The 12311-nt window shown below is 32.3% G+C and overlaps 3 protein-coding genes across 12 annotated transcripts in view; all 3 read left to right on the plus strand.

Annotated features, from left to right (window-relative positions):
- Positions 1–260: 260 nt before the first annotated feature.
- LOC126858275 (pleckstrin homology domain-containing family J member 1-like) lies at positions 261–2742 on the plus strand. The gene is made up of 2 exons (XM_050608479.1): positions 261–741; positions 1330–2742. The coding sequence occupies exons 1-2, from the start codon at positions 651–653 to the stop codon at positions 1809–1811; spliced, it is 573 nt and encodes a 190-aa protein (XP_050464436.1). The 5' UTR covers positions 261–650; the 3' UTR covers positions 1812–2742.
- A 287-nt stretch (positions 2743–3029) lies between these two features.
- On the plus strand, positions 3030–6188 carry LOC126858270 (WD repeat domain-containing protein 83). 6 transcript variants are annotated; one of them, XM_050608471.1, is made up of 7 exons: positions 3030–3340; positions 3444–3687; positions 3788–4014; positions 4088–4462; positions 4667–5048; positions 5163–5588; positions 5828–6188. In XM_050608471.1, the coding sequence occupies exons 1-4, from the start codon at positions 3265–3267 to the stop codon at positions 4459–4461; spliced, it is 921 nt and encodes a 306-aa protein (XP_050464428.1). In that variant the 5' UTR covers positions 3030–3264; the 3' UTR covers position 4462; positions 4667–5048; positions 5163–5588; positions 5828–6188. The 6 variants fall into 6 exon arrangements, with proteins under 6 accessions (XP_050464428.1, XP_050464426.1, XP_050464427.1 ...); XM_050608469.1 differs by lacking the exon at positions 4667–5048; XM_050608470.1 differs by lacking the exon at positions 4667–5048 and having other exon boundaries at positions 5163–5409.
- Positions 6189–6191: 3 nt separating this feature from the next.
- Positions 6192–12311, plus strand: part of LOC126858246 (low-density lipoprotein receptor-like) — a 28470-nt gene continuing 22350 nt past the window's right edge. For 4 of the 5 annotated variants that reach the window (XM_050608421.1, XM_050608417.1, XM_050608418.1 and 1 more), the window contains exons 1-2: positions 6311–6528; positions 9956–10081. In XM_050608421.1, coding sequence (XP_050464378.1) covers positions 6450–6528; positions 9956–10081 — 205 coding nt within the window. In that variant the 5' untranslated portion in view covers positions 6311–6449. Of the gene's footprint in view, positions 6529–9955; positions 10082–12311 lie in introns of all 5 variants that reach the window. The other variant, XM_050608420.1, reaches the window with a different exon arrangement.

A 12311-nucleotide genomic window follows, 5' to 3' on the forward strand; every position in this document is an offset into this window, starting at 1 on the left:
TATATATACATATCATATATATACATATCATATATATACATATATACATATATATATATATATATATATAATGATTTTCCGGCGGTACAAAAGTAATAAAATTTCAATAAGAATCTTCTAAATATGCTATAGAAAATACGAAAAACTGTAATCTTATTTTTAAGATTTGTAAATGAAAAACTTTGCTTTTATACTAATTATTGTGTTTTTTTTTCTCTTTATTATTATATGTGGAAATCTTTATTTATTGCGTCTGTTTTATATCGAAATTTAAACTTGCTCAATATTGCTTTTATCTATTTTTATCGTCCATCGCAAATACAAAATGTCACGCGAATCACATTTAGCAAGAGTTATTTCAAAAGTGTGACGCGCTGTACGAATTGCGCGATTTGTTTTTTATTATTGTAAGAACATTATTCAACTTATCGAAGATTATTCATAGAGATGGAATTATGACCATTGACGTAAGTGAAAGCATTTTTGTAGCGCGAAGATTCAGGAAAGCGTATAGTCGATTAAAATATAGAAGGCAAGCCCTAACATCTCAATCAATATAAACGATTATGAAGATGGAATATATTGTGATAATGGTGCGATAGCTACTGTGTGACACACGTTGACAACACCCTCGTATCGTTTAGCGAAACATGAGATTCAATGACAAAGAACTCGCAGAAGCGAGTTTCGGGCCCGCTGATCTCGAAGGACGTCTAAATCATAAGCGGGCTCATAAGTCAGGTTAGTTTAGTGTAAATATAATTTAATAAATTTTATGCAGTACACGCACAACAGATCGACTTAATCTCTGTCATCTGTTATCCTGTTGTCTGACAGTCATTCGATATCAAGAGAGATAAAAAATTCCTTCCATTAATCTACTGTGTATACCCTGACCTTTTGACAAAAGAATATATTTTATTATTGTGTTCTTGCACAATTATATGCTTCTAATTTATATTTCCGGTTTATAAAGAAAATTGCCACATTATTTTACTGTGACATAAATTAATTTTAAATGATAAATTTTAAAGAAATTTTTAAATATATAATACTATACTATTTCTAAAATACTTGACCAAACTTCAGGAGTCTTTTGTTTTTATGCAGTTTCTTGCATAAAAACAAAGAAAAACGATATAAAAAGTCATCACATATCAGAAAGTTTATTATTTTATAGAATTAGTTAGAGGATAATGATTATTTTATCATAAATTTTGACACTCTTATGCAATTTATTGTGTGAATGATAAAATAAATGTATACATACTTAAATAATTATAGCAAGGTTATATATACTTTTAACACGTAATTTATATTTATTTTCAGTGTTTAAAGAAAAATGGTTCAAGCTGCGGTACAATCTACTATTTTACTTTAATATTAATGATTTGGGACAAATTGATAGAAGACAACCTGCTGGTGTCATTATTCTAGAAAATTGCAGCATTAACATAGATACTTCATCCGAAGGAGTATTTGCATTTAGCATTTCATTTCGTGATGAACATGAGAAACGGCATGTATTGAGCGGTCGATCAGAGTCTCAAGTGGAGCAATGGATTAATGCACTTAAACAAGCAAGCTATGAATATTGGAGATCTCGCTTGATTACATTACAAGAAAGATTGTGCAAGAAAACAGGTAAAGATCCATTGCTAATGTATCCTAGAAATCAAGGTGTGGTGCGAGACGAAGCTTGGGAACCTGCTTCTAGCTTCAGATCTCATGTACGTTCATTCACAACAACAGTTGGATCATCATCCACATTGAATACAATAACCAGGGAAGTTAATCTCATAGAACTTTAATATAGGAAAATAATTGTAATTAGATCCGTCGAATGAATTTAATTGGTAATCTTTTGAGAGAGAAAAATATGTATTTTAGACAAATCTGCATAATATAATGAATGAAATAGTTTTTTATACAAATCTGCTTTGATTTACAATATTGTCACTGCCATTGATCCATTTTGAGAGATATAGTTTCATCAAATATATAAGCTTTAATTATTTGTTTAATTATTTATGTGAAATTAGATAAAATATATAAAAGAAAATAAGAAAATATAATTATATAAATTAAAAAATATAAATTTGTTTCATATAATAACAATCTTTTTTGTCTAATATAATATTAAAATTATTAATATTTATTATTAAAATTATTAATATTTGCAAAGGAGAGAAAATTTATTTTTATTAATACAAAAAGAATTGATTTTCTTTAATATAAAAACAGAATATTGGAAAAAATAGGAGAAAAGACTAATAAATTATGCAAATTTAAAGAATAATGATTGCGCAGTTGTAATGGAATTATAGATATATCAATTATATACATATAAATAATTGTATACATATATCATACATGATATGTATATAATTTATATTAGCCTATAACAATATTGTAAAACAAATTATGGTAAGAGTATGCTGATGTATATTTAGTAATATTTCTTATAATTAAGTATTCTTATATTGTGTGTATATCGGATGAAAGATAATGCGCTAGATACAATTTTTAGAATATTGTGATTGTTCATTTACTATTCATTATTTCTACCTCTGTACAAATTTGATAAAGTATTTAAAACTATCAAATACTCACTTCTATTTATAATAAATTTATGTAATAATATTGATGTTATTTGAAAAATAATTTTGTAAAATAAAAAAAAAATATTTTTATAATCTCTTTACATTCTTTATATTCTTTTCAGTGTCCATATATGAATTAGGAGATAATAAAATATATTTGTAATAAATATTATATATATTTATAATATTTATGTATTTTGTACACAATATCTTGTAAGACATAAGACAAGCATTGATATAAGCACAGATGTATAATTTCTTTATTATTAATTTTATAAAAATTCACTATTTGTTTATACAAACTTATGTAAAAATAATAAAGAAGTAACATACATATAACTAAAATTTATATTATTATTTGACATAATAATATAAATTTTACTTATATGTATACACATTTTTTTTTAAGTATTAAGTGATAGAATATGTGTCTTTTGAGATTCTCAAAATTTAATTTCGTGGATTATCTGAACATTCTTCCAAATCATATCATCCTAATATCGAGAAGTAAGTCACTGAATATATAAATTCGCAATTTCTTCAGTTTGTTTTATCCCATGTATATATCATCTGTGATTTACTCACAAAAAAGTCACGAAAGACGCAGTACACGAATATTCGCAATTTGATTTGATGATTGTATTTAAGTTAGCCTTAAAAGATGAATAATGAATCCTATAAATTCTTGAAAGAAATCGATTGCAAACAAGGGGCTGTCAGATCTGTGCGATTTAGTGGTAAGGAAGTTGCTGTTGAGGTTATTAATAATGTATTGAGGTTATTAATAACGTGTCACATATATACAAGTCTCACATATTGATAGTAGTTTTTTTTGCTTAGTTGACGGTTCTTACTGTGTAACGTGCGGATCGGACAGAAAATTAAAATTATGGAATCCGTACAAATCCGTTACATTAAAAACGTATGGTGGACATGGTGACGAGGTTATGGATGCCTGTTCATCCTGTGACAGCAGCCAAATCGTGTCCTGTGGTTTGGATAAATCTGTAATTCTCTGGGATGTAGCAACTGGTACGCCTGTACGCCGTTTCAGAGGTCATGCAGGTCCAGTTACAACAGTAAGGTAGATATCTTGTCTCTCATTCAAATTATAATATATTCATTTCACACTAATCCTTTTTACAGTCCTGAATTAAGTTTGATATTTCTTGTTACATCCACAGATTCAATGAAGAATCATCGATGATAATCTCTGGTTCTCGTGATAACAGCGTTAGATGTTGGGATGCACGTTCCAAAGCGCAAGAAGCAGTACAGTCACTTAATGATGCCAAAGATTCTATTTCAAGTATAAGAGTTTCAGATCACGAAATCTTGTCTGCTTCTTATGATGGCAAAGTACGTACTTACGATATACGTATAGGAGAACTATGTGCAGATTATATGGGAGGTAAGTAATGATAAGGTATAGTTAAGCATATTTATAATTTATTGATTAAAATATAAAAATATAAATTCTTTAGATGCAATTACATGTGCCAGTTTTACCAGAGATGGCCAATGTTTAATTGTCAGTTGTGCAGATGATTCAATTAGATTGATTGATAAAGATTCGGGAGAACTACTTGGTGAATTCAGAGGTCATACTGGAAAAGATCTTTGTCTGGAATCGAGTGTAGATTATCAAGATACAAAAATTCTTTCGGGCTCGGCGGATGGAAAGTTATGGATTTGGGATCTTGTATCTCAGAAAGTGATTGCAAAACTCTCAGGAATTAAACCAACTAAGTATGCTACTGTATCCATAAGTGTTCATCCACAGAAGAATTGCTTTTTAGCCTCCAATGGATCTAATGTTTTAATGTGGAGTACCTCCTCTCAAACAGATGATGAATAATGTAAGCTTTCAAAATTTATAATTTCCAAACAATTTTATAAATTTTACTGCAAAATAAAATTATCAAATATTGCACAGTAATAAATAATTAGCTTTAAACTGTGCATAACACATTTATAACATTATAATTGTCTTTTAATATATTATTTAATAATTCATGTTCATTTAATTGTTCATTTAATAATTTTCATAAAAATTATTCCAGATATTTCTTTATTTTTTCTTAAAAGATTAATCTTGGTATTCTTTTTATAAATCAAATTATTATTTAATATTACAAAAAGAATTAAGCAGCGAATATTGTTATTTACATTATATAGTCTAATATACATATACATCTGTACAAGATCAATTTTTATAATATACATTTTTATAAAAACAAATATATACTTTTAGAAAGTCAAATATTAAAGTTTACGAGAGGTAAACAAATAAAATTTCTATTTGATTAACATGACAAAAATTCCACGATATAACGCCTAATGCAACATGTAAGCGAGCGCATGCGCATTTTACGCGACTGTAAAAAAATTTCATGCTACGTATCTGATTTATAATTGTGCATATGAGTTGGGTTAAGCTGGGACGTACGTATTTAACAATGCATACTTGGCAATTCGCACGCGTGCGATATACGTCAACTTTTGAATGTCATACGTCTTTTAACGTTGGTGTAACAAAGAGAGTACGCCGGTTCGCAGGTCAGAGAGTGGGGAATCTGCGCGCGCAGGTGGCGCGATGTCGGTACGTCAAGATTTGACCACTCGCCGCGCCGTGTGTCTCACTGGTCGACACAGTCTCGCCCGGAGAGCGAGAAAGAGAGAAGTTGATGGCCGATTGAACGCGACAGAGCGAAACGGCAGAGAGCGCGAAAGAAACCGGCTGATTCACAGTAGTGGATTGAAGAACGCGGAGTACGAACTTATTTCGTGACATTCTCTATCGTCGGTAAAAATCTAAAGTTAAATATATTAAAACTTATCGAATACACACTACTGTCTTTAATAAAGAAGTAAAAAATATAAAGAGAAAGTTCTCGCGCTTTGGGAGTTTTACGTTTTGAAGTAAGGAGCGGAGTGACACTAAATTATTAGCAAAAATTGAAAATAGAGAAAACTTTGAAGCAGGTATTGAAATTGATATATTATCCAATATTTGAATATCGGAGAGAAATAGCAATGAATTTTTATTCTTATATTTATACATGAAATCATTTCTGACTTAGCTGAAATATAAAAAATTAAATTTATGGATGTTTTCGATTATGGATTGATTTTATTTCTTGCTTTGAAAACTTTCAAACATCATCGTATTTTCAACATAATTTTTGCAAATACAATATTTAATTTTTAATTTAATTTTAAAGATTGCTTGAAGATTTCCCTGAAGCCTCTGGACGCTTCGCATGATAATCCACCACTGTCGAATCGACATAGGCGAGCAAGAAAGACAGGGAAAAGAGGGAGAAGGACAGATATATCTCGTGAGACCCGCGAAGGTGGCTGCATACGGGGCGGGCCGGTCAGTCTCGCCACTTTGCGGAATATTTTTCTTGCCGCGCAGTAACCGCAAAAAGGAGAGTGAGTGACAGAAAGAGCAAAGGCAAGCTTTGCCGGGAAAATATAAGGCGAACGAGGGAGAAAAAGAGCGAGTTTTTAAACTTTGCAGCTTCGCGAATATCTATGTAACGAAGGCTACTTGACCGCGTGGTCTTGTGAGGTTCCAGCAATGACCATCTCATCCGACAGCGGTGCGTATTGTTGTTGTTGTTGTTGATCGATATTCACGAGAGAAAGAGAGACAGAGAGAGAGAGAGAAAACCGGCAAGAGGACAAGCGAGAGACGGTGAGAAGAAACTCGTGATACCGAGAGGTTGGCAACGGTGGTGGCGGCTGCTGCATACTGGGTGGTGGTGGTGGTGGTGCGCCCTGACACAGTGGTGGAACGAAGGCAGGAAGGACACGACCGTGAGAAGAAAGAGGGTTGTTATGGGGCGAGATTTCCGTGGCGTGTTGTTACTTGTCGCACTGGCCGCGCTGGCAGCCGCGGATGCCTTTTCAATTGACAGTAAGTCCAAATTCTTATATGATTGCGAAATATTTTCGGAGCAACGATGACGCGCGCGGGGTTGAATAAGCGAGCAAGAGGGAGGGAGGGAGGAGTGGCGGGTAAGCTGGTCCTGTACACCCAGCTTCACTGGTCCTTCGCAGAAATCCGCCACCCGTCATCTCTCGTATTTCTCATCGATATTTTTTTTTCTTTTTTTTTTCTATATTGTGACATTCTTTGGCGAATTTGTTCAGTTATGACTTTCTTCCCGCTGTCCTCTCTTTTTCGATATGTGCAAACAAAAAACTGATCTTTGTCGAAGTTGACGATTATTATGTAGATTTTAAGATCAGTGCTATTGACATTTTCTCAAAGACGAATATTTATCCCGCGTTATATATCGCGAAGATGTAATTGGTTTATTTACGATCGTTGTTAAGAATGCGCCGCTATAACTAACTGTCAACGCCATTCATCTATCTTTTATTGTTTAATTCTTGTACGAAAGAGACGCGTTAAAAACGCAAATAGTACTATATAATCATATTATACATCGAAGGAGACAAAATTCTCGTGAAGTTTCTAAAAAATACACCTTCAAGGACACGGAAGAGAGTTTCATGGCGGCCGTTCTCACCTTTATCTCCGAAATTTTCGCTCTCATCGAAAATGCATCGTGTCTGATAATACGTTCACTGTGTAAACAGTGAAAATTTTTATAAATTATGCTACAATTACACACACACACACATATGTGCCTAATATTATATATATATATATATATATATATATATATATATATATATATATATCATATTTGCATTTCAAATTAATAATGTTTAGGCATTAGATATTTGAACTATCTTTAAAATATAATTGGTTTTTATATTGTACGGACAAATATCTGATCGAGCGAAACGTGTCGAGATTTTCACGTGTACTCATCGTGACGAATCGCTCGCAGCATCCCTCTCTGGATCGCGAACCTCGCAATGCGACGAGGACGTTCGATTCGACAGCCGGCGCGAAGATGTATATTATATAAGTAGACGCGCAATCATATCGGCCCTCATTTTGTCAATGGTCGTGCACATTCGCTGCTTCTCATTGTCTTCACGTACATTTCTACCTCGCCGAGACGGACTGTATAATGTATACAGACTGGGATATTAAGGCTATTAAACGAAAATGGAGAGAGAAAGTGACGGCTAGTTATTTAATATCATTTTATGACTTCTGCGTTAAGGAATTTCGCAGAACACCTTATACTATCGTTGAATAGTAAATAAACAACAATCAACTAACAAAATCAACAAAAAATTATCTCTGTTAGAGATAAAGCAATTTTAGTTTTTATTTTTCGTATACACAATGTGTAAATAAAAGATTATTGTGTTATATTTTTTTAGTTTGATATACAAATTATTTTATGATATAGTTTATTTCTATTTTTCGATTGAATCGTATTTTCAGCATTTTTGAAACTCAATGTAGCAGAATTTCATTAAGCATTCATATTTTGATTTATTAAGTACATTATATATACATCGATTAATGATGTGAATGCATAACAAGGTAAAGGTTGAGATTTAAATAAAATATTGCAGATCGATTAAATAAAATCTTAAAAAGAAAAGAAAAAGAAGAAATCCTTCTTTCTAAGTGTCTTATTTATCTTACTATGTACAATTATGCACTTCATACATATTCAAAAGATTAAAAATGAGGTAAATCTGAAAGACTGAATGATTGATATTTACTCTGTTAATATATAAATATAAATATATCTTTAAATGGATTTCAATCCGAAATCTCAATTTGTATTGTGAAAATGAGTAATGCTTACACACGAAATAAGGAGATGATGTTTTGTTTACATCCCGCGCGTGACGAAGAGAGACATGAGTATTTGTTGCCAAAAGTGAAAATTGTTTCTAATTTTAAACGAAGTCAAATTTGAGATTTACGTCGATTGAGATCTCCGGTTCATCATTTAAACTTTAGAAATTGTTGGAGCTTTCAAACAAGAAAATTTATCAAAATCATGCTGGCTTTCTTGTTTGCTTTACGTGAAAATTTGTTTATATTTGTTTCACCACGGCCACACGGGATAAACTACCGTGGGGGATTTAGAGCGTTCGCCAAATATGTACATTTTAGTACGCCTCGCAGAGAGAGAGAGAGAGAATCGAGATGCGTACTCGTTAGGCGCGAGTATGCAAGTGCGATTAACGTAATGATTCTTCCGGCGAATCCAAGCACCACGCCAAGCTGGTGAGATAGAGTCTAATCACACTCGTTGTGTGATTAGACGATTTATTTCGCCGGTTCTCTCTACATTCGATTCCGATTTTTGCTAGCCCCTATTAGCATCGCACGATAATTTTACCGAGGAATTCACGAGGCGGTGGAAATAGCCGCGGCGCACGTTCGCGTGATAAATCCGCATCGACAATTCCCGATGGGGATTGTCAAGTTGTTTCGCGAACCGACGCGTAAACCGTACATGAATTTACAGAAACTTCGATCAGAGATTGTGTGTATTTAGTTTAGATTACGTTAATCGCCTCGCGTATACGCTATATATTTTATGTCAATTTTTGTATTGCCGTAAACTGATAGGAGATTTCTATCATATGTAGCGATCGTTGAACAAATATTTTTTAAGACAATTATTTCGAAGAATAAAATCACATTACTCTGCAACAAAAAAATATTTTTTATCATTTTTTTTTTTTTTGTAAAGAGATATGATTCAAAATGATTATATATAAAGATACCAAGAAAGAAATCGCTAGGCATTAGACAAACGTAAAATTGTCAATAAGGAAATAATCTATATAATTTTGTATAAAACCAGTAACATATTATATGATAATATGTGAATTTAGTAACGATATCATATATTTGCAGAGATGAAAATTGCTGTGGTTTTTTATAAATTTTGTGCTCAATTATCTGTGCATACAAAATATCTATCTCCATTGTCGCTAACAAGAATTGCGAGATAACCTTCAGTCAAGTTAACATAAATGAGCTGTGAGATTATATTTGATTTTGTCATTATTACTTAAACGATTCTCATATCGCGTAGTTGGGTCTCTTTTAAAATAGCGAATCATTCTAAATATAACCAGCTACAAATCTTGGCATTCTCATTCAATTCTTTCATTTATGTGACGTATAAATTTATAAAATAATAAAACCCGCGATATATAAGAGAATAGCAGAACTCGAGCAGTAATCGAAAATCGACTAATCATTAATATTGGCTATTCTCGGACTGCAATTTTGAAATTTAAAATTGCATATGTAAGCTACATACTAAAAATTGATCGATCTGTATATTGTCTTTATGTATTACACTTTACATTTTTGTGATATTCTATGATTTTGACGATTTGTTGAGATTTTGTCAATGAATTTTTTTTTTTTTTATTCTCAGGTAAACTAGCCTGTCCTTTGAGACAATTTCGATGCGCCAATGGCAGATGCATTCCAATCTCGTGGGTCTGCGATAAATCGGACGACTGTACCGACAATTCCGACGAAAGCCCGGAGGAGTGTAAATGTAAGTCATGTGTAAAATTATGCGAAAATTATACGATCGAATTATAGATACAAAACGGCAATGACGTCGACGCGGTCCATATGACCAAGCGTAAATTTGCGCAATCCTTTGACGCGTCAAATTCGCATATGAGAACTGAAGCACAAACATCATTTTACATAACAAATATTGGCATTGCGTAAATGAATGGAGCATTGGTCATTTCAGTGTGAGCATTTTGTAAATTTCTTTCATTTTCATCATTCATAATCACATATTTTTTCTAATTGATTTTACGTAGTGATTTAAAATGAATACCAGGAGATTTTATAGTTTCACCGAAATATTTTGCAATAGAGGTAATAATCATTATTTTGAGATATGGAATTTGGTGATCAGATAAAATTGAAATACGTCCATTCATTTTTTTTCTTTTTTTTTTTGGAAAGGAAATATTTTGCTACAAAAACTGCGTAGTGCAACAGAGATATGAGTATCGGAACGCACTTTGCTTGGCGGGTCATTAAATATTTATAAGTTGTATTTCCTTACAACTGTGTAGTCATGATAGCGTCAATAACGAAAGTATTATTGAATACGAAATGAAGCTGTGATAAGACATTCCGCGGAAATATTTCGCGCTATATATTACCGCGAAAATGTACGATTGCAGATATATTTGCCGCGAAAATGTACGATTGCACGCACGCGCGCGTATTCGTTAATTAAATGAAGTGATCTGTTGACAAGCAAGCCATCGGCGTGTTTATTCGCGCATTCTTGCGTTTTATTGATTCCGTATAGAATTCAACGCGAGAGAAACCTAATTTCCGCAGCTGTGATTTAAAACCTTGCCTTAATCAATCTCGATCGCACACTTCGGGATTTGTTTACGAGATTCTGTGCGTCAACCGAGATCCCGAATGACGTATTAAATTAGCTTGATAACCATAATAATATGATGATATTACTTTATGTTAGTATGCATGAATTAGGGGTGATATAATTCGCTCATTTGATCAAGCACTTTGCTGGAATAAAATGTGCTGGTAAACTATGAATTTTTAATTAAATTTTGGTTTATGATTTTTTTTCACTCGATTCTTACAAATTTATATCGATACAGCGAACAAAATATATGTCTAATTGAAAAATTTTATTTTTTTCTTCCGGCGCTTCTATTGATTTGTGCTAAAAAAAAAAACTGCATTAATAAGCGATGTTAAATCAGATAATCCGAAAAATGCTGATAAAAATACGATGATAAAAATACGAATCTTATTAATATGTACTAGATTCACCTCTTATTTTCTTCTATAAATATTTTATAAACTACGTGACATTGCACTCTTATGCGAGCATATTTTTTGCGCAAATATGCAATCATAAATCGCTCTTTGTGTAATTGTTATATCTGAAATTCGCTTGTATTTCCATTGACCTATTATTCTTTGACGCAATTTATTTAAGTACTCATTGATTTATTGAAATTCGATTAAGAGCAAACGATAAGATCATAATAGTCTTATATAATCTTCGATCTTTAGAATTCTTTCTAAATCTCGCGAATGTATATTTATCTCTCGACACAACAATAGTCAACATTGCTTTGTAAATTATTCGAGAAACTTTTACAATGTGTTTAGTGACACGAGAGAGTTTTATGAGCAAGAAGGAATATTACTATATGCAACATCCAAGCTTTTGTTGAATCCTGTGCAATGCATCTCTGCATTATAGTACGTGAATGGTCGAAAAGATTATACAGTTCTCTCAGCAGTGATTTCTAGTTTGTATCGTGAATGTTTGCACGACATATGAGACTTCAGAAGCCAACCTTATCAATTTAACTTCTTGTAAATCTTTGAATTTTAGTACCAGGATACCAATCATGTATTCTCTGTGATACTAAATTTAAGAAATTTACAAAAAGTCGAATCGATCAGTTTGGCTTCGTAAAAACTCATATGTATAATGAAAAAAATAGCAACCAGAAAATGTAAATGTTTGCAACGCACAATAATTTTGTGCCTTTTTTGCGCTTTAAGTCCAGAAATTAGCCTCATAGTGAAAAAAGGCCAAGAACAAGGAACAATAATTACCATAATTTTATAAATGATTACAAGTCCACCTCGCAGAGTTCTGCAATAAAAAAACTCGCTGTCCTTGCCTAAGTGCGCCTATAATCTTTCCGATCGAATACGTAAAGTTATCGACGCCAAGCAAGATGTAGCCCCTCATTGATCTTGCA

The sequence above is a fragment of the Cataglyphis hispanica genome, chromosome 24, assembly GCF_021464435.1.
Source record: "Cataglyphis hispanica isolate Lineage 1 chromosome 24, ULB_Chis1_1.0, whole genome shotgun sequence".
Taxonomy (NCBI): domain Eukaryota; kingdom Metazoa; phylum Arthropoda; class Insecta; order Hymenoptera; family Formicidae; genus Cataglyphis; species Cataglyphis hispanica.